The sequence below is a fragment of the Salmo salar genome, chromosome ssa12 (assembly GCF_905237065.1).
Source record: "Salmo salar chromosome ssa12, Ssal_v3.1, whole genome shotgun sequence".
In the NCBI taxonomy this organism is placed as follows: domain Eukaryota; kingdom Metazoa; phylum Chordata; class Actinopteri; order Salmoniformes; family Salmonidae; genus Salmo; species Salmo salar.
The window spans coordinates 92177014-92204984 of NC_059453.1; the positions used below are offsets into that span (position 1 = coordinate 92177014).

Below are 27971 nucleotides of genomic sequence, written 5' to 3' on the forward strand. Positions count from 1 at the left end.
CAATTCCACTTATCGAGTAGTTTGTTACATTGTACCATGAACAGCACAGTGACCGTTACCGACTGTAACTCTGTGCGCAGTTCGTTTCACGGGAACCAGATAGGCGGGTTTATCGTAGCGTGGGAGGGAAAGGGGAAAGGGGGAAGTTCAGACGTTTTTACTTCTGTTGTCTTTGTGTAAAGCAGTGGAGCGCTCGATCTCACGCTATCACTCTTCCCTCTTCCCCGAATCCTTTTAAAACTCTCCCCTGGGTTTCTACCCTCCCGAACCTCTCCCCTTCTACCCCACCCTCCCCCCGACAACACATCTCAACACGGATCAGGTAAGAAGAGTTCATATCTATCTATCTATACACGTGTGTGTGATAAAAGGTGAAAGAAACGCATCTTGCATCAGGCTAGCTGGTAGCACAGCCAGGCTTCACGTCAATGTGCCAGGCCGCAGTACTTGCACGCAGCTCATAATACAACCAGCACGATCTTATTTATCACTCCAATTAGCTGCTATTTACCCGTGTCTATTTGTAAATGATCAGTGTTAGTGTGGGGGGGTGTGTGTAGCCAATATGAAACCGATCTATATTGTTGAAACATTAGTAGCGTGAATGTCAAATGGACAGTCATTCAAACGGTACAGGTCCACATGCTCCACACACGGATGCTAGCCACCCAGGTAGTATGCTATGCTAGGTCAAACAGCTAGCACGGAGGGCGCCGGCCGGCGAGGCGCAAATGCATGCACATATTTATGCGTGAAATTGAATTCATTGCAGCCAAGTAATCGGACACATTGTCTATTAATTCACGAACTTGAACAACAAGTTTGTTTCGCTTGGGATTCACTCTCGGGAAGGGGACCATTAACCAGCTTGTTAGTTAGCCTAACATGCTAGCTAGCGAGATGTATCTCTATGTAGGTAGCAGGCAATGTGCTAAGTTACTAGCAAACTTAAAGATGCACATGAACATGAATCATTGCTATGATGACCACTCTACCGAAGTTAGATTGTTACGTTTAGTCTCAAGGCAAGTTACTGTGCATGAATCATGATACAGTACTAATAATAATCATGCGTGCAACAGCCTCACACTAGAAGGCCCCATTTCTTGTTTGCCAATCATATCTCAACTCCACACGACACTACCATGGAGTTCACATACTTGACTACATAATTGTTTTTGCAAATGTATTTATTTCCCCTCTTATAATAATGGCAATCCGTTTAGAACTAAAAGCTGTTGTTGAAAGAAACCGGGGTTTATTTGGATGCTTTTCAGCAGTTTGCTTATAAACCAGGGGGTTCTGAAATTATTTGAGACCCAATTGAAAAATGTAACGTCCTCCCATGACCCAATTATTTTTATTTTTTAAATGGCGTGTGATTTATAGATGTACTTTCGTAACTCGTGCGCCACCTCTTACATGCCCAGTGCCCACATTGTGTTCTGACCCATAGTTTAATACACCCTCTTGTAAACAGTAATATGCTATCAAGTTTCTTAAGATCAATACAGCTAACTATTTGGTGTTAGTGTGCAAATCCTGATGGGTAAAAACCAAAACCCAGCTATTCTATTCAGTTCACTGATCTCACATTTTATACTCAATTGTTCTCCTGCTTGTCCCTCAGCCCTATACTCTCCTAACTCTTCATCCTATTCTAAAATGTCTTACTGTTCTCTTGTCTGATCTCCAGATCCCATCTTTGTGACCAAAGACCCTCAGTTTTGACCTTTCAGCTACAGCTTCTCCCATCCAGTACTAGTTATGGACTCCGGTGTGATTGAAGGAGGACTCAATGTCACCCTCACCATTAGATTGCTGATGCACGGCAAGGTGAGTGACCGCCCACAGAAGGTGTGAGTGACCGCCCACAGAAGGTGTGACTGAGTGTTAGCCCACAGAGATAAAGGCTAGGTGATGTCACCATGACCATTAGATTGCTGATGCACGGCAAGGTGAGTGACCGCCCACAGAAGGTGTGACTGAGTGTTAGCCCACAGAGATAAAAACGAGGTGATGTCACCATGACCATTAGATTGGTGATGCACGGCACTGTGTGTGACCTCCCAGAGCAGGGGACAGTAGGGTGTAACTAGAATGTTTCGGCCCACTGAGCTAAAGCCTCTTAGACATTAAGCTCGGGGAGCAAACCCAAGTCTTCAGCTCTCAGACCAGGTTACCCATTTAAGCATGTTTCACCAAACCACCGCTATTAATGATCCACGTGCCCTTTACACATTACCAAACCATTACCAAACCCCCCACTAACTCCTCTTTTACGCTGCAACTCTGTTTATCATATATGCATAGTCACTTTAACTATACCTACATGTACATACTACCTCAATTAGCTCGAGTAACCGGTGCCCCCTCCACATTGACTCTGTACCGGTTCCCCCTGTATATAGCCTCCACATTGACTCTGTACCGGTAGCCCCTGTATATAGCCTCCACATTGACTCTGTACCGGTACCCCCTGTATATAGCCTCCACATTGACTCTGTACCGGTAGCCCCTGTATATAGCCTCCACATTGACTCTGTACCGTAACACCCTGTATATAGCCTCCACATTGACTCTGTACCGGTACCCCCTGTATATAGCCTCCACATTGACTCTGTACCGGTACCCCCTGTATATAGCCTCCACATTGACTCTGTACCGGTACCCCCTGTATATAGCCTCCACATTGACTCTGTACTGGTACCCCCTGTATATAGCCTCCACATTGACTCTGTACTGGTACCCCCTGTATATAGCCTCCACATTGACTCTGTACTGGTACCCCCTGTATATAGCCTCCACATTGACTCTGTACCAGTACCCCCTGTATATAGCCTCCACATTGACTCTGTACCGTAACACCCTGTATATAGCCTCCACATTGACTCTGTACCGTAACACCCTGTATATAGCCTCCACACTGACTCTGTACCGGTACCCCCTGTATATAGCCTCCACACTGACTCTGTACCGGTACCCCCTGTATATAGCCTCCACATTGACTCTGTACCGGTACCACCTGTATATAGTCTCCACATTGACTCTGTACCGTAACACCCTGTATATAGCCTCCACATTGACTCTGTACCGTAACCCCCTGTATATAGTCTCCACATTGACTCTGTACCGGTACCTCCTGTATATATCCTCCACATTGACTCTGTACCGTAACACCCTGTATATAGCCTCCACATTGACTCTGTACCGGTACCCCCTGTATATAGCCTCCACATTGACTCTGTACCGGTACCACCTGTATATAGCCTCCACATTGACTCTGTACCGTAACACCCTGTATATAGCCTCACTACTGTTATTTTCACTGTCATTTTAGTATTTTTTTTCTTTACCTATCTATTGTTCACCGAATACCTTTTTTTTTTTTTTTTAAGGGCTTGTAAGTAAGCATTTCACTGTGACAAATAAACTTTGATTTGAATGATTTTTTAAATTCATCTGTTTTTCTCTTTTAGGAAGTCGGAAGCATCATTGGCAAGAAAGGTGAATCTGTGAAGAAGATGAGAGAAGAGGTGAGAAGCACACACACGTTTTGTTTGTGCAGTTTCTGCCTCTAGAAAGTAATTTTTCCTAATTGCCTACTTTCTCGTCTCCTCCCCGGTGGTGTCCAGAGCGGGGCTCGCATCAACATCTCAGAGGGGAACTGTCCTGAGAGGATCATCACTCTGGCAGGCCCCACCACCGCCATCTTCAAAGCATTCTCCATGATCATCGAAAAGCTGGAAGAGGTAACTTGTGATACCACTGTACTATCGGACAGACTGTTCATTTGTCATTATGGCATCTTTAGGGAATATTATGTTGCTTCCTCAGTCCAGCCAAGGTGCAGGATAGATGAACAGACTGAAGACGTGTTCAGCTGCTCTTTTACGAAAAATGGAAGTTAATATAAAATGTTTTAAACTATAAAACCATAAACTTTAAACCATAAACTATCTGTTTTTATATTTCAAGTTATAGTTGTCCTCAGTGACTGAACATCCATCGGGTGTGAGGTTAAAAGTGGAGCTGGAGAGTAAGTAATAATTCTATATATTATTTTTTTAATCTCCCCTTTTTGTCTCCCAGGACATCAGCAGCTCTATGACGAACAGCACGGCCACCAGCAAGCCCCCGGTCACCCTGCGCATCGTGGTGCCAGCCAGCCAGTGTGGCTCGCTCATCGGCAAGGGAGGCTGCAAGATCAAAGAAATAAGAGAGGTAGAATGGAATCCAACAACTGACCCCTGGTCATCACTTGAAACACAATCGATATAGAATCTCAATTAAAAAGTATCAGAGTACATTATCAGGAAATTATCAACGCCATACATAAAATATATATTTGTATAATACATTGTAAAGAGATATTAAAGCAATCGAAAACACCGACAGATTATAATAGCTAAATGTTTTAATTCTTATGTGACTTATTCACTGCCTAGCAGAGATCTTTAGGGATTCAACTCATTCTCCCAGTGGGTGGAGGGAGAGAGAGAGCTCTACTCTGGTTTCTATCCACTAGAGTAGCCATCAGTAACACCAGTGGGTGGAGAGAGAGAGAGAGAGAGAGCTCTACTCTGGTTTCTATCCACTAGAGTAGCCATCAGTAACACCAGTGGGTGGAGGGAGAGAGAGAGAGCTCTACTCTGGTTTCTATCCACTAGAGTAGCCATCAGTAACACCAGTGGGTGGAGGGAGAGAGAGAGAGCTCTACTCTGGTTTCTATCCACTAGAGTAGCCATCAGTAACACCAGTGGGTGGAGAGAGAGAGAGAGCTCTACTCTGGTTTCTATCCACTAGAGTAGCCATCAGTAACACCAGTAGGTGGAGGGAGAGAGAGAGAGCTCTACTCTGGTTTCTATCCACTAGAGTAGCCATCAGTAACACCAGTGGGTGGAGAGAGAGAGAGAGCTCTACTCTGGTTTCTATCCACTAGAGTAGCCATCAGTAACACCAGTGGGTGGAGGGAGAGAGAGAGAGCTCTACTCTGGTTTCTATCCACTAGAGTAGCCATCAGTAACACCAGTGGGTGGAGGGAGAGAGGGAGCTCTACTCTGGTTTCTATCCACTAGAGTAGCCATCAGTAACACCAGTGGGTGGAGGGAGAGAGAGAGAGCTCTACTCTGGTTTCTATCCACTAGAGTAGCCATCAGTAACACCAGTGGGTGGAGAGAGAGAGAGAGAGAGAGCTCTACTCTGGTTTCTATCCTCTAGAGTAGCCATCAGTAACACCAGTGGGTGGAGGGAGAGAGAGAGCTCTACTCTGGTTTCTATCCACTAGAGTAGCCATCAGTAACACCAGTGGGTGGAGGGAGAGAGAGAGAGAGAGCTCTACTTTGGTTTCTATCCACTAGAGTAGCCATCAGTAACACCAGTGGGTGGAGGGAGAGAGAGAGCTCTACTCTGGTTTCTATCCACTAGAGTAGCCATCAGTAACACCAGTGGGTGGAGGGAGAGAGAGAGCTCTACTCTGGTTTCTATCCACTAGAGGATATCCACTACAACAACAACAAAGTCTGGGGAAAGTATCATACTTGGAGGTGAAAAGGCAAAAATCAATAAGACAACTTTGTTGAACTTAGAAGGCTATTTGCACATTGTAGCAAATAAAGTCCAGACCAGTCAACCTGCCTCTTTGTTCTCTCTCTCTGTCCTCTCTCTCTGTCCTCTCTCTCTGTCCTCTCTCTGTCCTCTCTCTCTCTGTCCTCTCTCTCTCTGTCCTCTCTCTCTCTGTTCTCTCTCTCTCTGTTCTCTCTCTCTGTTCTCTCTCTCTGCTCTCTCTCTCTGCTCTCTCTCTCTGCTCTCTCTCTCTGCTCTCTCTCTCTGCTCTCTCTCTCTGCTCTCTCTCTCTGCTCTCTCTCTCTCTGCTCTCTCTCTCTCTGCTCTCTCTCTGTTCTCTCTCTCTCTGCTCTCTCTCTGTTCTCTCTCTCTCTGTTCTCTCTCTCTCTGTTCTCTCTGTCTCTGTTCTCTGTCTCTGTTCTCTGTCTCTGTTCTCTCTGTCTCTGTCTCTGTTCTCTCTCTCTCTGTTCTCGTTCTCTCTCTCTGTTCTCTCTCTCTGTTCTCTCTCTCTCTGTTCTCGTTCTCGCTCTCTGTTCTCTCTCTCTGTTCTCGTGCTCTCTCTCTGTTCTCGTGCTCTCTCTCTGTTCTCGTGCTCTCTCTCTGTTCTCGTGCTCTCTCTCTGTTCTCGTGCTCTCTCTCTGTTCTCGTGCTCTCTCTCTGTTCTCGTGCTCTCTCTCTGTTCTCGCGCTCTCTCTCGCGCTCTCTCTCGCGCTCTCTCTCGCTCTCTCTCGCGCTCTCTCTCGCGCTCTCTCTCGCGCTCTCTCTCGCGCTCTCTCTCGCTCTCTCTCGCGCTCTCTCTCTCGCTCTCTCTCTCGCTCTCTCTCTCGCTCTCTCTTTCTGTTCTCTCGCTCTCTCTTTCTGTTCTCTCGCTCTCTCTTTCTGTTCTCTCGCTCTCTCTTTCTGTTCTCTCGCTCTCTGTTCTCTCTCTCTGTGTTCTCTCTCTGTTCTCTCTCTGTTCTCTCGCTCTCTGTTCTCTCTCTGTTCTCTCTGTTCTCTCGCTCTCTCTCTCTGTTCTCTCTCTGTTCTCTCTCTGTTCTCTCTCTGTTCTCTCTCTTTCTGTTCTCTCTCTTTCTGTTCTCTCTCTTTCTGTTCTCTCTCTTTCTGTTCTCTCTCTGTTCTCGTTCTCTCTCTGTTCTCGTTCTCTCTCTGTTCTCGTTCTCTCTCTGTTCTCGTTCTCTCTCTGTTCTCGTTCTCTCTCTGTTCTCGTTCTCTCTCTGTTCTCGTTCTCTCTCTGTTCTCTCTCTGTTCTCTCGCTCTCTCTCTCTGTTCTCTCGCTCTCTCTCTCTGTTCTCGCTCTCTCTCTCTGTTCTCGCTCTCTCTCTGTTCTCGCTCTCTCTCTGTTCTCGCTCTCTCTCTGTTCTCGCTCTCTCTCTGTTCTCGCTCTCTCTCTGTTCTCGCTCTCTCTCTGTTCTCGCTCTCTCTCTGTTCTCTCGCTCTCTCTCTGTTCTCTCGCTCTCTCTCTGTTCTCTCGCTCTCTCTCTGTTCTCTCGCTCTCTCTCTGTTCTCTCGCTCTCTCTCTGTTCTCTCTCGCTCTCTCTCTTTCTGTTCTCTCTCTTTCTGTTCTCTCTCTTTCTGTTCTCTCTCCTCTCTCTCTGTTCTCTCTCTGTTCTCTCTGTTCTCTCTCTGTTCTCTCTGTTCTCGTTCTCTCTCTGTTCTCTCTCTCTCTTCTCGTTCTCTCTCTGTTCTCGTTCTCTCGCTCTCTCTCTCTTTCTGTTCTCGCTCTCTTTCTGTTCTCGCTCTCTTTCTGTTCTCTCTCTCTCTCTCTGTCCTCTCTCTCTCTCTTTCTGTTCTCTCTCTCTCTCTCTGTCCTCTCTCTCTGTTCTCTCTCTCTGTCCTCTCTCTCTCTGTTCTCTCTCTCTGTCCTCTCTCTCTCTCTGTCCTCTCTAGTCGACAGGTGCTCAGGTACAGGTGGCAGGCGACATGCTTCCTAACTCTACAGAACGGGCCATCACTATCGCAGGGACGCCCCAGTCCATTATCGAGTGTGTCAAGCAGATCTGTGTAGTTATGCTCGAGGTAAGTGTAAGTAATATCCTCAGATCATTTATTTAATTCATCGTAAATACACACTTTCTTCATTGAGAAATTACCCTTGCGTTCTCTTTGGTAATAGTATCTCTTGCTCAATTCTACAAAAGTTTTTGAAAGCATTTGTTGAATTAAACCCATTCTCCTTCTGTCATTCTCTTCTCTTGTGTGTCCTACAGTCTCCCCCTAAGGGGGTCACCATCCCATATCGACCCAAACCTTCAGGATCCCCTGTCATCTTTGCCGGAGGACAGGTATGTTTGATATATTTTTTCAACAATTCAGAATATCATTTAATCAACCTGTTTGAAAGGGGACGGGACGGGGTTCATTTAATCAACCTGTTTGAAAGGGGACGGGACGGGGTTCATTTAATCAACCTGTTTGAAAGGGGACGGGACGGGGTTCATTTAATCAACCTGTTTGAAAGGGGACGGGACGGGGTTCATTTAATCAACATGTTTGAAAGGGGACGGGACGGGGTTCATTTAATCAACCTGTTTGAAAGGGGACGGGGTTCATTTAATCAACCTGTTTGAAAGGGGACGGGGTTCATTTAATCAACATGTTTGAAAGGGGACGGGACGGGGTTCATTTAATCAACCTGTTTGAAAGGGGACGGGACGGGGTTGCTGAGAGAAGAAAACAACGTGTAGTTGATCTGTTATCTGTCCTTTTATATTTTTACTGGGAAATTTAATCAAAATTGTTTTATTGATTTTTGGCTTTTCACCTCCAAGTATGATACTTTCCCCAGACTTTGCTATGCTACTGATGTCTGTCTGTCTGTCTGTCTGTCTGTCTGATCTTGAAATGTTATTGGTCACATATATGTTTAGTAGATGTTATTGCTGGTGTAGCAAAATGCTTGTCTGCTCCTCTAGTGGATAGAAACCAGAGTAGAGCTCTCTCTCTCTCCCTCCACCCACTGGTGTTACTGATGGCTACTCTAGTGGATAGAAACCAGAGTAGAGCTCCCTCTCTCCCTCCACCCACTGGTGTTACTGATGGCTACTCTAGTGGATAGAAACCAGAGTAGAGCTCTCTCTCTCTCCCTCCACCCACTGGTGTTACTGATGGCTACTCTAGTGGATAGAAACCAGAGTAGAGCTCTCTCTCTCTCTCCCTCCACCTACTGGTGTTACTGATGGCTACTCTAGAGGATAGAAACCAGAGTAGAGCTCTCTCTCTCTCCCTCCACCTACTGGTGTTACTGATGGCTACTCTAGTGGATAGAAACCAGAGTAGAGCTCTCTCTCTCTCTCCCTCCACCTACTGGTGTTACTGATGGCTACTCTAGAGGATAGAAACCAGAGTAGAGCTCTCTCTCTCTCCACCCACTGGTGTTACTGATGGCTACTCTAGTGGATAGAAACCAGAGTAGAGCTCTCTCTCTCTCTCCCTCCACCCACTGGTGTTACTGATGGCTACTCTAGTGGATAGAAACCAGAGTAGAGCTCTCTCTCTCTCTCCCTCCACCCACTGGTGTTACTGATGGCTACTCTAGTGGATAGAAACCAGAGTAGAGCTCTCTCTCTCTCTCCCTCCACCCACTGGTGTTACTGATGGCTACTCTAGTGGATAGAAACCAGAGTAGAGCTCTCTCTCTCTCTCTCCACCCACTGGTGTTACTGATGGCTACTCTAGTGGATAGAAACCAGAGTAGAGCTCTCTCTCTCTCCCTCCACCCACTGGTGTTACTGATGGCTACTCTAGTGGATAGAAACCAGAGTAGAGCTCTCTCTCTCTCTCCCTCCACCCACTGGTGTTACTGATGGCTACTCTAGTGGATAGAAACCAGAGTAGAGCTCTCTCTCTCTCTCCCTCCACCCACTGGTGTTACTGATGGCTACTCTAGTGGATAGAAACCAGAGTAGAGCTCTCTCTCTCTCTCTCCACCCACTGGTGTTACTGATGGCTACTCTAGTGGATAGAAACCAGAGTAGAGCTCTCTCTCTCTCTCCCTCCACCCACTGGTGTTACTGATGGCTACTCTAGTGGATAGAAACCAGAGTAGAGCTCCCTCTCTCCCTCCACCCACTGGTGTTACTGATGGCTACTCTAGTGGATAGAAACCAGAGTAGAGCTCTCTCTCTCCCTCCACCTACTGGTGTTACTGATGGCTACTCTAGTGGATAGAAACCAGAGTAGAGCTCTCTCTCTCTCCCTCCACCCACTGGTGTTACTGATGGCTACTCTAGTGGATAGAAACCAGAGTAGAGCTCTCTCTCTCTCTCCCTCCACCTACTGGTGTTACTGATGGCTACTCTAGAGGATAGAAACCAGAGTAGAGCTCTCTCTCTCTCTCCCTCCACCTACTGGTGTTACTGATGGCTACTCTAGTGGATAGAAACCAGAGTAGAGCTCTCTCTCTCTCTCCCTCCACCTACTGGTGTTACTGATGGCTACTCTAGAGGATAGAAACCAGAGTAGAGCCTCTCTCTCTCTCCACCCACTGGTGTTACTGATGGCTACTCTAGTGGATAGAAACCAGAGTAGAGCTCTCTCTCTCTCTCCCTCCACCCACTGGTGTTACTGATGGCTACTCTAGTGGATAGAAACCAGAGTAGAGCTCTCTCTCTCTCTCCCTCCACCCACTGGTGTTACTGATGGCTACTCTAGTGGATAGAAACCAGAGTAGAGCTCTCTCTCTCTCCCTCCACCCACTGGTGTTACTGATGGCTACTCTAGTGGATAGAAACCAGAGTAGAGCTCTCTCTCTCTCTCCCTCCACCCACTGGTGTTACTGATGGCTACTCTAGTGGATAGAAACCAGAGTAGAGCTCTCTCTCTCTCTCCCTCCACCCACTGGTGTTACTGATGGCTACTCTAGTGGATAGAAACCAGAGTAGAGCTCTCTCTCTCTCTCCCTCCACCCACTGGTGTTACTGATGGCTACTCTAGTGGATAGAAACCAGAGTAGAGCTCTCTCTCTCTCTCTCTCCACCCACTGGTGTTACTGATGGCTACTCTAGTGGATAGAAACCAGAGTAGAGCTCTCTCTCTCTCTCCCTCCACCCACTGGTGTTACTGATGGCTACTCTAGTGGATAGAAACCAGAGTAGAGCTCCCTCTCTCCCTCCACCCACTGGTGTTACTGATGGCTACTCTAGTGGATAGAAACCAGAGTAGAGCTCTCTCTCTCCCTCCACCTACTGGTGTTACTGATGGCTACTCTAGTGGATAGAAACCAGAGTAGAGCTCTCTCTCTCTCCCTCCACCCACTGGTGTTACTGATGGCTACTCTAGTGGATAGAAACCAGAGTAGAGCTCTCTCTCTCTCTCCCTCCACCTACTGGTGTTACTGATGGCTACTCTAGAGGATAGAAACCAGAGTAGAGCTCTCTCTCTCTCTCCCTCCACCTACTGGTGTTACTGATGGCTACTCTAGTGGATAGAAACCAGAGTAGAGCTCTCTCTCTCTCTCCCTCCACCTACTGGTGTTACTGATGGCTACTCTAGAGGATAGAAACCAGAGTAGAGCTCTCTCTCTCTCTCCACCCACTGGTGTTACTGATGGCTACTCTAGTGGATAGAAACCAGAGTAGAGCTCTCTCTCTCTCTCCCTCCACCCACTGGTGTTACTGATGGCTACTCTAGTGGATAGAAACCAGAGTAGAGCTCTCTCTCTCTCTCCCTCCACCCACTGGTGTTACTGATGGCTACTCTAGTGGATAGAAACCAGAGTAGAGCTCTCTCTCTCCCTCCACCCACTGGTGTTACTGATGGCTACTCTAGTGGATAGAAACCAGAGTAGAGCTCTCTCTCTCTCTCCCTCCACCCACTGGTGTTACTGATGGCTACTCTAGTGGATAGAAACCAGAGTAGAGCTCTCTCTCTCTCTCTCCACCCACTGGTGTTACTGATGGCTACTCTAGTGGATAGAAACCAGAGTAGAGCTCTCTCTCTCTCTCTCCCTCCACCCACTGGTGTTACTGATGGCTACTCTAGTGGATAGAAACCAGAGTAGAGCTCTCTCTCTCCCTCCACCCACTGGGAGAATGAGTTGAATCCCTAAAGATCTCTGCTTGGCAGTGAATAGAATAAGAATGAAAATATTTTAGTTATCTGTCGCTGTTGTCGATTTGCTTTAATATCTCTTTAAAATAAATGTTTCCAGATTAATGTGGATAATTTGTTCAAGACTACAGCATGTGGTTGTTAAGACAGTTCAGAGGTGGTGGTAGTATGTGAGTTTCCCAAACGGAAACCTATTCTCTGTATTTCAATACTTTTGATTAGGATCCACAGGGCCCTATAATCTGTTCTCTCTGCTACCGCACGGCAAGCGGTACCGGAGCGCCAAGTCCAGGTCCAAGAGGCTTCTAAACAGCTTCTACCCCCAAGCCATAAGACTCCTGAACACAGTCAAATTGCTACCCAAACTATTTGCATTGCCCCCCTCCCATCTCCCCCTCTTTTACACCTACGCATAATCACTTTAATTACTCTACCGACATGTACATATTACCACAACTAACCGGTGCCCCCGCACATTTACTCTGTACCGGTACCCCCCTGTATATAGCCTCCACATTGACTCTGTACCGGTACCCCCTGTATATAGCCTCCACATTGACTCTGTACCGGTACCCCCTGTATATAGCCTCCACATTGACTCTGTACCGGTACACCCTGTATATAGCCTCCACACTGACTCTGTACCGGTACCCCCTGTATATAGCCTCCACATTGACTCTGTACCGGTACCCCCTGTATATAGCCTCCACATTGACTCTGTACCGGTACCCCCTGTATATAGCCTCCACATTGACTCTGTACCGGTACCCCCTGTATATAGCCTCCACATTGACTCTGTACCGGTACACCCTGTATATAGCCTCCACACTGACTCTGTACCGGTACCCCCTGTATATAGCCTCCACATTGACTCTGTACCGGTACCCCCTGTATATAGCCTCCACACTGACTCTGTACCGGTACCCCCTGTATATAGCCTCCACACTGACTCTGTACCGGTACCCCCTGTATATAGCCTCCACATTGACTCTGTACCGGTACCCCCTGTATATAGCCTCCACAATGACTCTGTACTGGTACCCCCTGTATGTAGCCTCCACATTGACTCTGTATCGGTACCCCCTGTATATAGCCTCCACATTGACTCTGTACCGGTACCCCCTGTATATAGCCTCCACATTGACTCTGTACCGGTACCCCCTGTATATAGCCTCCACATTGACTCTGTACCGGTACCCCCTGTATATAGCCTCCACATTGACTCTGTACCGGTACCACCTGTATATAGCCTCCACATTGACTCTGTACCGGTACCCCCTGTATATAGCCTCCACATTGACTCTGTACACCCTGTATATAGCCTCCACATTGACTCTGTACCGTAACACCCTGTATATAGTCTCCACATTGACTCTGTACCGTAACACCCTGTATATAGCCTCCACATTGACTCTGTACCGGTACCCCCTGTATATAGCCTCCACATTGACTCTGTACCGGTACCCCCCTGTATATAGCCTCCACATTGACTCTGTACCGGTACCCCCTGTATGTAGCCTCCACATTGACTCTGAACCGGTACCCCCTGTATATAGCCTCCACATTGACTCTGTACCGGTACCCCCTGTATATAGCCTCCACATTGACTCTGTACCGGTACCCCCTGTATATAGCCTCCACATTGACTCTGTACCAGTACCACCTGTATATAGCCTCCACATTGACTCTGTACCGTAACACCCTGTATATAGCCTCCACATTGACTCTGTACCGTAACACCCTGTATATAGCCTCCACATTGACTCTGTACCGGTACCCCCTGTATATAGCCTCCACATTGACTCTGTACCGTAACACCCTGTATATAGTCTCCACATTGACTCTGTACCGTAACACCCTGTATATAGCCTCCACATTGACTCTGTACCGGTACCCCCTGTATATAGCCTCCACATTGACTCTGTACCGGTACACCCTGTATATAGCCTCCACACTGACTCTGTACCGGTACCCCCTGTATATAGCCTCCACATTGACTCTGTACCGGTACCCCCTGTATATAGCCTCCACACTGACTCTGTACCGGTACCCCCTGTATATAGCCTCCACACTGACTCTGTACCGGTACCCCCTGTATATAGCCTCCACATTGACTCTGTACCGGTACCCCCTGTATATAGCCTCCACAATGACTCTGAACCGGTACCCCCTGTATATAGCCTCCACATTGACTCTGTACCGGTACCCCCTGTATATAGCCTCCACATTGACTCTGTACCGGTACCCCCTGTATATAGCCTCCACATTGACTCTGTACCAGTACCACCTGTATATAGCCTCCACATTGACTCTGTACCGGTACCCCCTGTATATAGCCTCCACATTGACTCTGTACACCCTGTATATAGCCTCCACATTGACTCTGTACCGTAACACCCTGTATATAGTCTCCACATTGACTCTGTACCGTAACACCCTGTATATAGCCTCCACATTGACTCTGTACCGGTACCCCCTGTATGTAGCCTCCACATTGACTCTGTATCGGTACCCCCTGTATATAGCCTCCACATTGACTCTGTACCGGTACCCCCTGTATATAGCCTCCACATTGACTCTGTACCGGTACCCCCTGTATATAGCCTCCACATTGACTCTGTACCGGTACCCCCTGTATATAGCCTCCACATTGACTCTGTACCGGTACCACCTGTATATAGCCTCCACATTGACTCTGTACCGGTACCCCCTGTATATAGCCTCCACATTGACTCTGTACACCCTGTATATAGCCTCCACATTGACTCTGTACCGTAACACCCTGTATATAGTCTCCACATTGACTCTGTACCGTAACACCCTGTATATAGCCTCCACATTGACTCTGTACCGGTACCCCCTGTATATAGCCTCCACATTGACTCTGTACCGGTACCCCCTGTATATAGCCTCCACATTGACTCTGTACCGGTACCCCCTGTATGTAGCCTCCACATTGACTCTGAACCGGTACCCCCTGTATATAGCCTCCACATTGACTCTGTACCGGTACCCCCTGTATATAGCCTCCACATTGACTCTGTACCGGTACCCCCTGTATATAGCCTCCACATTGACTCTGTACCAGTACCACCTGTATATAGCCTCCACATTGACTCTGTACCGTAACACCCTGTATATAGCCTCCACATTGACTCTGTACCGTAACACCCTGTATATAGCCTCCACATTGACTCTGTACCGGTACCCCCTGTATATAGCCTCCACATTGACTCTGTACCGTAACACCCTGTATATAGTCTCCACATTGACTCTGTACCGTAACACCCTGTATATAGCCTCCACATTGACTCTGTACCGGTACCCCCTGTATATAGCCTCCACATTGACTCTGTACCGGTACACCCTGTATATAGCCTCCACACTGACTCTGTACCGGTACACCCTGTATATAGCCTCCACATTGACTCTGTACCGGTACCCCCTGTATATAGCCTCCACACTGACTCTGTACCGGTACCCCCTGTATATAGCCTCCACACTGACTCTGTACCGGTACCCCCTGTATATAGCCTCCACATTGACTCTGTACCGGTACCCCCTGTATATAGCCTCCACAATGACTCTGAACCGGTACCCCCTGTATATAGCCTCCACATTGACTCTGTACCGGTACCCCCTGTATATAGCCTCCACATTGACTCTGTACCGGTACCCCCTGTATATAGCCTCCACATTGACTCTGTACCAGTACCACCTGTATATAGCCTCCACATTGACTCTGTACCGGTACCCCCTGTATATAGCCTCCACATTGACTCTGTACACCCTGTATATAGCCTCCACATTGACTCTGTACCGTAACACCCTGTATATAGTCTCCACATTGACTCTGTACCGTAACACCCTGTATATAGCCTCCACATTGACTCTGTACCGGTACCCCCTGTATATAGCCTCCACATTGACTCTGTATCGGTACCCCCTGTATATAGCCTCCACATTGACTCTGTACCGGTACACCCTGTATATAGCCTCCACACTGACTCTGTACCGGTACCCCCTGTATATAGCCTCCACATTGACTCTGTACCGGTACCCCCTGTATATAGCCTCCACACTGACTCTGTACCGGTACCCCCTGTATATAGCCTCCACACTGACTCTGTACCGGTACACCCTGTATATAGCCTCCACATTGACTCTGTACCGGTACCCCCTGTATATAGCCTCCACATTGACTCTGTACCAGTACCCCCTGTATATAGCCTCCACATTGACTCTGAACCGGTACCCCCTGTATATAGCCTCCACATTGACTCTGTACCGGTACCCCCTGTATATAGCCTCCACATTGACTCTGTACCGGTACCCCCTGTATGTAGCCTCCACATTGACTCTGAACCGGTACCCCCTGTATATAGCCTCCACATTGACTCTGTACCGGTACCCCCTGTATATAGCCTCCACATTGACTCTGTACCGGTACCCCCTGTATATAGCCTCCACATTGACTCTGTACCAGTACCACCTGTATATAGCCTCCACATTGACTCTGTACCGTAACACCCTGTATATAGCCTCCACATTGACTCTGTACCGTAACACCCTGTATATAGCCTCCACATTGACTCTGTACCGGTACCCCCTGTATATAGCCTCCACATTGACTCTGTACCGTAACACCCTGTATATAGTCTCCACATTGACTCTGTACCGTAACACCCTGTATATAGCCTCCACATTGACTCTGTACCGGTACCCCCTGTATATAGCCTCCACATTGACTCTGTACCGGTACCCCCTGTATATAGCCTCCACATTGACTCTGTACCGTAACACCCTGTATATAGTCTCCACATTGACTCTGTACCGTAACACCCTGTATATAGCCTCCACATTGACTCTGTACCGGTACCCCCTGTATATAGCCTCCACATTGACTCTGTACCGTAACACCCTGTATATAGTCTCCACATTGACTCTGTACCGTAACACCCTGTATATAGCCTCCACATTGACTCTGTACCGTAACACCCTGTATATAGTCTCACTATTGTTATTTTATTGTTGCTCTTTAATTACTTGTTACTTTTATTTCTTATTCTTATCTGTATTTTTTTTAAACTGCGCTGTTGGTTAGAGCCTGTTAAGTAAGAATTTCACTGTAAGGTCTACACCTGTTGTATTTGGCGCATGTGACTAATAAAGTTTGATATGTAGTAGTGCACTGAAGTGAGTAGTGTTCCATTTGGGACGCTCTGTGTGTGTGTCAAGATGTTGATGGAATGCCTGTGAACACGTTGTTGTTGTTTCAGGCGTACGCAGTTCAAGGACAACATGCCATACCCCAGCCAGACGTAAGTGATGTTCTGTTGTCACCTTTCCATTCATTCTTCCTGTATCCCTGACCTACCATGTCCTCTACTCTCACTGTCCTCCAATATGTCCTCCAATATGTCCTCTACTCTCACTGTCCTCCAATATGTCCTCTACTCTCACTGTCCTCCAATATGTCCTCCAATATGTCCTCTACTCTCACTGTCCTCCAATATGTCCTCTACTCTCACTGTTCTCCAATATGTCCTCTACTCTCACTGTCCTCCAATATGTCCTCCAATATGTCCTCTACTCTCACTGTCCTCCAATATGTCCTCTACTCTCACTGTCCTCCAATATGTCCTCCAATATGTCCTCTACTCTCACTGTCCTCCAATATGTCCTCTACTCTCACTGTTCTCCAATATGTCCTCTACTCTCACTGTCCTCCAATATGTCCTCTACTCTCACTGTCCTCCAATATGTCCTCTACTCTCACTGTCCTCCAATATGTCCTCTACTCTCACTGTCCTCCAATATGTCCTCTACTCTCACTGTCCTCCAATATGTCCTCTACTCTCACTGTCCTCCAATATGTCCTCTACTCTCACTGTCCTCCAATATGTCCTCTACTCTCACTGTCCTCCAATATGTCCTCTACTCTCACTGTCCTCCAATATGTCCTCTACTCTCACTGTCCTCCAATATGTCCTCTACTCTCACTGTCCTCCAATATGTCCTCTACTCTCACTGTCCTCCAATATGTCCTCTACTCTCACTGTCTTCCAATATGTCCTCTACTCTCACTGTCCTCCAATATGTCCTCTACTCTCACTGTCCTCCAATATGTCCTCTACTCTCACTGTCCTCCAATATGTCCTCTACTCTCACTGTCCTCCAATATGTCCTCTACTCTCACTGTCCTCCAATATGTCCTCTACTCTCACTGTCCTCCAATATGTCCTCTACCCTCACTGTCTTCCAATATGTCCTCTACTCTCACTGTCTTCCAATATGTCCTCTACTCTCACTGTCTTCCAATATGTCCTCTACCCTCACTGTCTTCCAATATGTCCTCTACTCTCACTGTCCTCCAATATGTCCTCTACTCTCACTGTCCTCCAATATGTCCTCTACTCTCACTGTCCTCCAATATGTCCTCTACTCTCACTGTCCTCCAATATGTCCTCTACTCTCACTGTCCTCCAATATGTCCTCTACTCTCACTGTCCTCCAATATGTCCTCTACTCTCACTGTCCTCCAATATGTCCTCTACTCTCACTGTCCTCCAATATGTCCTCTACTCTCACTGTCCTCCAATATGTCCTCTACTCTCACTGTCCTCCAATATGTCCTCTACTCTCACTGTCTTCCAATATGTCCTCTACCCTCACTGTCTTCCAATATGTCCTCTACTCTCACTGTCCTCCAATATGTCCTCTACTCTCACTGTCCTCCAATATGTCCTACTATCACTGTCCTCTCTACCATCTCTATTCTCTCTACCATCAAGTGTATTTTCAGTTTTGCTGGTGTATTGACAACTCACCTCCTCAGCATTTCACTATGGGTTTAGGATTGAGGTGTTAGTTCAGGAGGATCCTTGTATTACTGCCTCAGTGATACTGTGTCGATTATGCCTGGTTGGTTTTGGTCGGGGCCCAGGAGAGACTACATACATTCTGTCCTATCCATCCGTCAGAAGACTGTAAGATATCGTTCTAAACGGACTCCCGAGTTCTCCTGAGCTGCAGTGGAAAGACCATGGGTTATAAATGAAGAGAACCAACAAAGATTCCCCAAGCCACGCAACAATCGGCCATTTTAGAGCAACAGTTTGAGGATAAGATGAGCTAACTGGTGAAGACAGCTGGTTCTTGTTCATTAGGGCATGCCATGCATTGCAACAAAAGGTTTTGCCAATAGTAAATTACCATTTCTTATTGGACACGTCAGGAAGTCCAGGATCCAGTTGCAGAGGGAAGTGTTCAGTCCCAGGTTCCTTAGCTTAGTGATGAGCTTTGAGGGCACTATGGTGTTGAACACTAAGCTGTAGTCAATGAACAGCATTCTCACATAGGTGTTCCTCTTGTCCCTGTTTCATACTGTTTGGTACCTAATGAACACGACCTCATCTACTATTATTATACATGTCTAAATGATGAATGAATGTTGTAGTGAATGAAATGGTTTCTGTACTGTACTGACCATGTCTCTTTCCTTTCCCGTTTCTCTCCTCCCTGCCCCCTCTCTTGCCCTCACAGTCTTCCTCTGCCTCTATCTCTCCACAGCTCACCAAGTTACACCAGCTGGCCATGCAGCAGAGCCCCTTTCCCATGGGCCCCAACAACCCGGGGTTCCAAGGTACTAGGGACTTGACGATACAATCGTTTGTAGAAATAAAGTTCAAAGTTTCTGTAAACCACTGCACTCAGAACTGGTGTGTTCGGACCAAAATGAGACCAGCAGTAGGTTTCACTCAGATATTTGATGCTTTACTTTTTTTTAATGAATGGCGGCAACATGCCGTGAAAGTCAAATGTTTTGCCTGTTAGGCCATCGTTAGTGGTTCACCCTGATAGAAACAAACTCCTTGACGAAGGCTTTACCTGATGTTTTTAACATTTTGTTTCAATGAACATGCCACCACAATAATGGTGTTTTAAATATAGTGAATAGTACCATGTCCCTCTTGGTCCTGGTTGTGTATATTTATACTGAATAGTACCATGTTCCTGTTGGTCCTGGTTGTGTATATTTATACTGAATAGTACCATGTTCCTGTTGGTCCTGGTTGTGTATATTTATACTGAATAGTACCATGTCCCTCTTGGTCCTGGTTGTGTATATTTATACTGAATAGTACCATGTCCCTCTTGGTCCTGGTTGTGTATATTTATACTGAATAGTACCATGTTCCTCTTGGTCCTGGTTGTGTATATTTATACTGAATAGTACCATGTCCCTCTTGGTCCTGGTTGTGTATATTTATACTGAATAGTACCATGTTCCTGTTGGTCCTGGTTGTGTATATTTATACTGAATAGTACCATGTTCCTGTTGGTCCTGGTTGTGTATATTTATACTGAATAGTACCATGTTCCTCTTGGTCCTGGTTGTGTATATTTATACTGAATAGTACCATGTTCCTCTTGGTCCTGGTTGTGTATATTTATACTGAATAGTACCATGTTCCTGTTGGTCCTGGTTGTGTATATTTATACTGAATAGTACCATGTTCCTCTTGGTCCTGGTTGTGTATATTTATACTGAATAGTACCATGTTCCTCTTGGTCCTGGTTGTGTATATTTATACTGAATAGTACCATGTTCCTCTTGGTCCTGGTTGTGTATATTTATACTGAATAGTACCATGTTCCTCTTGGTCCTGGTTGTGTATATTTATACTGAATAGTACCATGTCCCTCTTGGTCCTGGTTGTGTATATTTATACTGAATAGTACCATGTCCCTCTTGGTCCTGGTTGTGTATATTTATACTGAATAGTACCATGTTCCTGTTGGTCCTGGTTGTGTATATTTATACTGAATAGTACCATGTTCCTCTTGGTCCTGGTTGTGTATATTTATACTGAATAGTACCATGTTCCTGTTGGTCCTGGTTGTGTATATTTATACTGAATAGTACCATGTTCCTCTTGGTCCTGGTTGTGTATATTTATACTGAATAGTACCATGTTCCTCTTGGTCCTGGTTGTGTATATTTATACTGAATAGTACCATGTTCCTGTTGGTCCTGGTTGTGTATATTTATACTGAATAGTACCATGTTCCTCTTGGTCCTGGTTGTGTATATTTATACTGAATAGTACCATGTTCCTCTTGGTCCTGGTTGTGTATATTTATACTGAATAGTACCATGTCCCTCTTGGTCCTGGTTGTGTATATTTATACTGAATAGTACCATGTTCCTCTTGGTCCTGGTTGTGTATATTTATACTGAATAGTACCATGTTCCTGTTGGTCCTGGTTGTGTATATTTATACTGAATAGTACCATGTCCCTCTTGGTCCTGGTTGTGTATATTTATACTGAATAGTACCATGTTCCTGTTGGTCCTGGTTGTGTATATTTATACTGAATAGTACCATGTTCCTGTTGGTCCTGGTTGTGTATATTTATACTGAATAGTACCATGTCCCTCTTGGTCCTGGTTGTGTATATTTATACTGAATAGTACCATGTTCCTCTTGGTCCTGGTTGTGTATATTTATACTGAATAGTACCATGTTCCTCTTGGTCCTGGTTGTGTATATTTATACTGAATAGTACCATGTTCCTCTTGGTCCTGGTTGTGTATATTTATACTGAATAGTACCATGTTCCTCTTGGTCCTGGTTGTGTATATTTATACTGAATAGTACCATGTTCCTGTTGGTCCTGGTTGTGTATATTTATACTGAATAGTACCATGTTCCTCTTGGTCCTGGTTGTGTATATTTATACTGAATAGTACCATGTTCCTCTTGGTCCTGGTTGTGTATATTTATACTGAATAGTACCATGTTCCTCTTGGTCCTGGTTGTGTATATTTATACTGAATAGTACCATGTTCCTCTTGGTCCTGGTTGTGTATATTTATACTGAATAGTACCATGTTCCTCTTGGTCCTGGTTGTGTATATTTATACTGAATAGTACCATGTTCCTCTTGGTCCTGGTTGTGTATATTTATACTGAATAGTACCATGTTCCTGTTGGTCCTGGTTGTGTATATTTATACTGAATAGTACCATGTTCCTCTTGGTCCTGGTTGTGTATATTTATACTGAATAGTACCATGTTCCTCTTGGTCCTGGTTGTGTATATTTATACTGAATAGTACCATGTTCCTGTTGGTCCTGGTTGTGTATATTTATACTGAATAGTACCATGTTCCTCTTGGTCCTGGTTGTGTATATTTATACTGAATAGTACCATGTTCCTCTTGGTCCTGGTTGTGTTTATTTATACATTTTAGTGTTTTTGTCTTGTTGATTTAGGAGGGATGGATGCCTCTGCCCAAACTAGCTCCCATGAGATGACCATTCCAAATGATGTAAGTATTTCCACGGTGACGACTCTGACCTGCCCATTTCAATCAAGTGGTTGGACTGTTCAAACTGTCAATCAAATACATTCTAGTAGGTTGGCTTATTTGACTCCCTGGTTTTCTCTCTTTCTAGTTGATTGGCTTAACTGATTTCCTGTCTCCCCCCCCTCCTAGTTGATTGGCTTAACTGATTTCCTGTTCCTCGCCTCCCTCTAGTTGATTGGCTTAACTGATTTCCTGTTCCCCCCTCCCTCTAGTTGATTGGCTTAACTGATTTCCTGTTCCCCCCTCCCTCTAGTTGATTGGCTTAACTGATTTCCTGTTCCTCCCCTCCCTCTAGTTGATTGGCTTAACTGATTTCCTGTTCCTCCCCTCCCTCTAGTTGATTGGCTTAACTGATTTCCTGTTCCTCCCCTCCCTCTAGTTGATTGGCTTAACTGATTTCCTGTTCCCCCCTCCCTCTAGTTGATTAGCTTAACTGATTTCCTGTTCCTCCCCTCCCTCTAGTTGATTGGCTTAACTGATTTCCTGTTCCTCCCCTCCCTCTAGTTGATTGGCTTAACTGATTTCCTGTTCCTCCCCTCCCTCTAGTTGATTGGCTTAACTGATTTCCTGTTCCTCCCCTCCCTCTAGTTGATTAGCTTAACTGATTTCCTGTTCCTCCCCTCCCTCTAGTTGATTGGCTTAACTGATTTCCTGTTCCTCCCCTCCCTCTAGTTGATTAGCTTAACTGATTTCCTGTTCCTCCCCTCCCTCTAGTTGATTGGCTGCATAATTGGTCGCCAGGGTTCTAAGATCAATGAGATCCGTCAGATGTCGGGTGCCCAGATAAAGATCGCCAACCCCGTGGAGGGCTCTGCAGACAGACAGGTCACCATCACTGGTTCTGCTGCCTCCATCAGCCTGGCAGAGTACCTCATCAACGCCAGGTCAGACACAACATCACAGTTAGATCAAATACCAATCTGTTGTCCTAGAGTCAGGGATAGATCCACTTGGCCGTTGCAAAATTCCACAAACCTTCCCAAAGTTCCTAGGATGGAGGTTTCCCAGTTGGATGACTCCCTGCATGTTCCCATCCTGATTCCTGGAATCCTCCAACCGGTGGACTTTGGGTTCTGGGACATTCTTGACTTTTAGTTTCTGGTCTTGATTGGTGGAGCAGGCTTTTGATCCAGCCCAACACTAACTAACACAGAGCTGGGTTGGAACAGAAGCCTGCAGCTCTCCAGAACTGGAGTAACCCAGTATTCTACCATGCCCTTTCTGGTATCAACCCACTACCCCGCACCACTGTACTTGGGCCGTGGACATTTGGGCGCCTCCCAGAAATACAGTACAATGTGTTTGTGTTCGACTGACTGCCTAACCTCCCAACACCAACCTCTATATCATGTTATTGTACTGGCTCTCTGCTGAATAGTTCAGCCTGGTTTTTTTGAGGGCATCAGTTTTCAACAAGACAGTGAACATAATCATTAATCTTGATCACATAATGAGTAGCTATTTGGGATTCAAGGTGATTTGTAGATCAGCGACTCTGTGCAGTCCGGCTGCAACGTTGTCTGTGTCAAACACGCACACTGTCTCTAGAAACATAAGTCAGACTTCTAATGATGTCATCTTCCCGTGTACTCACTGACGGCTGCTATGCCTAGTTGTCCTTTTGCCTTGTCTATCAGACTCTCACCCTCCCCCCCCCCCTCATCCCCCTCCCTGACTGTTAGTCTGTTCCCCCTCTTTCCCCTGACTGTTAGTCTGTTCCCCCTCTTTCCCCTGACTGTCAGTCTGTTCCCCATCCCCCCAACCCTCATCTCTCCTTTCATACTCACCAGCCTTCCCTGTAACCCGTCCCGACTGTCCCTCTTTTTCCTTGTCTCTGTTGTTTCTACAGCGTAGAGTCCTCTAAACCCTCCTCCTCGAACCCCGAACAGACCCACAGCACCAGCCTCCTCTGCCCTCCTCTTCTCTCCACTACTACCACCTCCTCTCCTGCTGCTACTTCCTCTACTGCTTCTTCCTCCTCCTCCTCCTCTTCTTCCTCCTGTTTGGCGCCCCCTTCCTCCATCTCTCTGTCCTTGTTGGTTCCTCCAGGCACTCCCTCCTCTGACTCCCCTACTATCCCCTGTGTCTCCAGTCTGCTCAGTCTTAAGCCCCTCCCCCTCCTGGCCCTCCACTCAGCCAATCCCGAGCCAAAGCTCTCCCCAGAGTTGGGTTCCAAGTCTAAGAGGCGAAGGCTTTCCCCTTACTAACACTACAGACATTAAGTACGTCCCAAATGACACTCCATTTCCTGTATAGTGCTCTACTTTTGACCAGGGCCCTATGCGGAATAGGGTGCTATTTGGGATGTAGTCAAGCTTAGTATTGTCTGTACTGGGTCTTGCTCTACTGTTGAACCTGGCTGTGCATCATGCTTAACTTTTAAAGTAAAAAATCCACACACAAAAAATCTAAATGCCCAGATGTGGCCTGAGGTCTCGTCCCAATGTGTTGTGGGTCCCACTGCTTGGTTTGTCACCTTCACCAAAGGACTCTTGAGTCCCTGGTCTTTCTGTGTAAAGACACTCTGCATCAGCATGGACACTCTGTTCTCAGACTAACTTATTGACTAGAAGCTTCTGGTTGGTTTTCAGGTAACACCTCATGTCGTCTTTCTATTAAGATCTCAAACTGGATTTCATTTATTCTGGGGAAAAGATGGGAATATGAATGTTTTCCATACCTGGGTAATATGTGTGGTAGCTCGTTACATTTGTTGTAAACTGTTTTATTGTAATGCTGATATCCTTGATTTAACATGTTTTAGTGTAACATGTCGGATGTTCAAGTAGTCTCACTGGGTGTCATGATCACTTTAATAGTTTATCCTCTGGGATCACTGGGTGTCATGATCACTTTAATAGTTTATCCTCTAGTCTCACTGGGTGTCATGATCACTTTAATAGTTTATCCTCTAGTCTCACTGGGTGTCATGATCACTTTAATAGTTTATCCTCTAGTCTCACTGGGTGTCATGATCACTTTAATAGTTTATCCTCTAGTCTCACTGGGTGTCATGATCACTTTAATAGTTTATCCTCTAGTCTCACTGGGTGTCATGATCACTTTAATAGTTTATCCTCTAGTCTCACTGGGTGTCATGATCACTTTAATAGTTTATCCTCGGGGATCACTGGGTGTCATGATCACTTTAATAGTTTATCCTCTAGTCTCACTGGGTGTCATGATCACTTTAATAGTTTATCCTCGGGGATCACTGGGTGTCATGATCACTTTAATAGTTTATCCTCTAGTCTCACTGGGTGTCATGATCACTTTAATAGTTTATCCTCTGGTCTCACTGGGTGTCATGATCACTTTAATAGTTTATCCTCTAGTCTCACTGGGTGTCATGATCACTTTAATAGTTTATCCTCTAGTCTCACTGGGTGTCATGATCACTTTAATAGTTTATCCTCTAGTCTCACTGGGTGTCATGATCACTTTAATAGTTTATCCTCTAGGATCACTGGGTGTCATGATCACTTTAATAGTTTATCCTCGGGGATCACTGGGTGTCATGATCACTTTAATAGTTTATCCTCTAGGATCACTGGGTGTCATGATCACTTTAATAGTTTATCCTCGGGGATCACTGGGTGTCATGATCACTTTAATAGTTTATCCTCTGGTCTCACTGGGTGTCATGATCACTTTAATAGTTTATCCTCTAGTCTCACTGGGTGTCATGATCACTTTAATAGTTTATCCTCTAGTCTCACTGGGTGTCATGATCACTTTAATAGTTTATCCTCGGGGATCACTGGGTGTCATGATCACTTTAATAGTTTATCCTCTAGTCTCACTGGGTGTCATGATCACTTTAATAGTTTATCCTCTAGTCGCACTGGGTGTCATGATCACTTTAATAGTTTATCCTCTAGTCTCACTGGGTGTCATGATCACTTTAATAGTTTATCCTCGGTAGTCTGGTCACTGGGTGTCATGATCACTTTAATAGTTTATCCTCTAGTCTCACTGGGTGTCATGATCACTTTAATAGTTTATCCTCTAGTCTCACTGGGTGTCATGATCACTTTAATAGTTTATCCTCTAGTCTCACTGGGTGTCATGATCACTTTAATAGTTTATCCTCTAGTCTCACTGGGTGTCATGATCACTTTAATAGTTTATCCTCGGGGATCATATCTCATTTAAATCACATCATTTTGGGTCATTGGACCTCTACGACTTCAGGAAATTGATGTCTTCGTAACTAAAGTAGTTTAGAATGATTGAATCGAGCCATAGACCGACTGCATGGCCAGCTCGACTGCTGCTCACCGCTGCTTTACAATCCTTTTAGTACTGGCCAGAGGTCAGCGACAACAATTCACAGTATAGGAAAGAAGTTGAATAAATTGTTAGCACTTAGGATGTGATGTCAAGGAAATGGGATCCTCTCAGCTGATTTTGTATTTTAATCAACAGAGGGGGTTTGTTGCAATTGGGTACATGTTTTGCATAGTGAATTGTAAGAAGCTTCGGTGAGTTTGTAAAAGTTTTAAATTGTAAAAAGGTTTTATCGTGTCTGATTTGAAACACACAGCTTGGCTTATTCTCTCCCCCTTCGATCTCTCAATGTGTGTCTCTCTCCAGGCTCTCATCTGAAGCAACAGGACTGGCGACCAACTGATAGAACTCTGCATAGATGTGATCTGCACTAACCCCCCCCACATTTTACCTTCTACCACTCATCGCTCCATCACTCAGCTCTCTCCTTTAAAGTGGTCAATGCAACTATCCAACATAGTTTTACCTTTGTATTTTTTTTGTCGTTTAAAAATCACACCACCCAACCCATTTAAAAAAAATAATTATAATAATTATAATTTGTTTATCTGCATTCATTGTTTTTATGAAGAAAACTATTTGGTTTTAAGTCCCTTTGAGCCCCTGTTGAAAGTTTGTTAATGATTAGATAAAGTTATTTTTTGGGGAATGAAAGCTCTCCTTGTCTGTCTTTACACTGTCACAAAAGACTAGATAGAGGAGAATAATAATCTGAAGGTTTAATTCTGTAAAAGGTAGTATTTTTTTTTCTTTTAAAAATGAAAAGGATAAAAAATAAAAGTCTCTAAAATAAAAATAGATTGACTGTTTTTTTCCCCCTGCATATTTAAACCCCTCCCCTCCCCTAGTCATTTTATCCATTGAATATCTGCAAAAACTCACCTTGATTTAATGTTTGTCACCAACGGGGGAAACATGGAGCTTGTGCTGTCATCACTGCTGGTATTTTGAGTATGACAAATATCTCTAACAGTACTAGAAGACGTGGATCTTGCATTAATGGAAAATACTTTAAAACCCGCGTACAAACACATTTCACCTTAACCTTTTTTTGTTTCCTTGTCATTCCTATTTTTCTATCTTCCCTTTTACCCCATGTCATATGTTCAGGATGTGTCCCAAATTGCACACTAGTTCCTATGTAGTGCACTATTAACGTAATGAGGGTGCCATTTGGGATGCCGACTATATTGCTGGGGTTGGGAGGTTGTTGGGGTTCTGCTCGAGGGCTAGGAAGCAGAGAGGACGATCCTCATTTTTCTTTAAAGATAATACCACAAACAAAAAAAGTTGCAATATTTGTTTTAAATGGAGGAAATATTTTTTTTAACTACCAAAGGGGATCGAATCCTGAATAATGACAGGCGTGTGTGTCTAAGTGTGAGGAGAGAAACTAAGATATTATGGATGATCGTTATTAAGCTGAAACTAATATTATGGATGATCGTTATTAAGCTGAAACTAAGACAAAGAAAAGGGTGTTTAAATTGGTTAACACTAGTTTCCTGCTCTTTGCTGAAGTCAGAATTTATTTTTTATTATTTGCAGGAAATAAATCTTTTGTGCACGTTTTTGGAAAGACTGTAGATCTGGGTGCCACCACATTGTTAAAATAAACTACAGAAATAAAGATGTGAAATGCTCAAACTACAAATTCTCAGTATTTGTGTTGCTTCCATTTTTTTTGTGTG

The 27971-nt window shown here is 45.3% G+C and overlaps 1 protein-coding gene across 9 annotated transcripts; it reads left to right on the top strand.

Annotated features, from left to right (window-relative positions):
• The first annotated feature begins 42 nt into the window (after nt 1–42).
• On the top strand, nt 43–27940 carry LOC100194880 (poly(rC) binding protein 2). 9 transcript variants are annotated; one of them, XM_045690419.1, is made up of 12 exons: nt 43–322; nt 1697–1836; nt 3480–3536; nt 3636–3752; nt 4093–4224; nt 7453–7587; nt 7773–7847; nt 16893–16934; nt 19159–19258; nt 21890–21951; nt 22705–22874; nt 26587–27940. In XM_045690419.1, the coding sequence occupies exons 2-12, from the start codon at nt 1768–1770 to the stop codon at nt 26621–26623; spliced, it is 996 nt and encodes a 331-aa protein (XP_045546375.1). In that variant the 5' UTR covers nt 43–322; nt 1697–1767; the 3' UTR covers nt 26624–27940.
• The last annotated feature ends 31 nt before the right edge of the window (nt 27941–27971 follow it).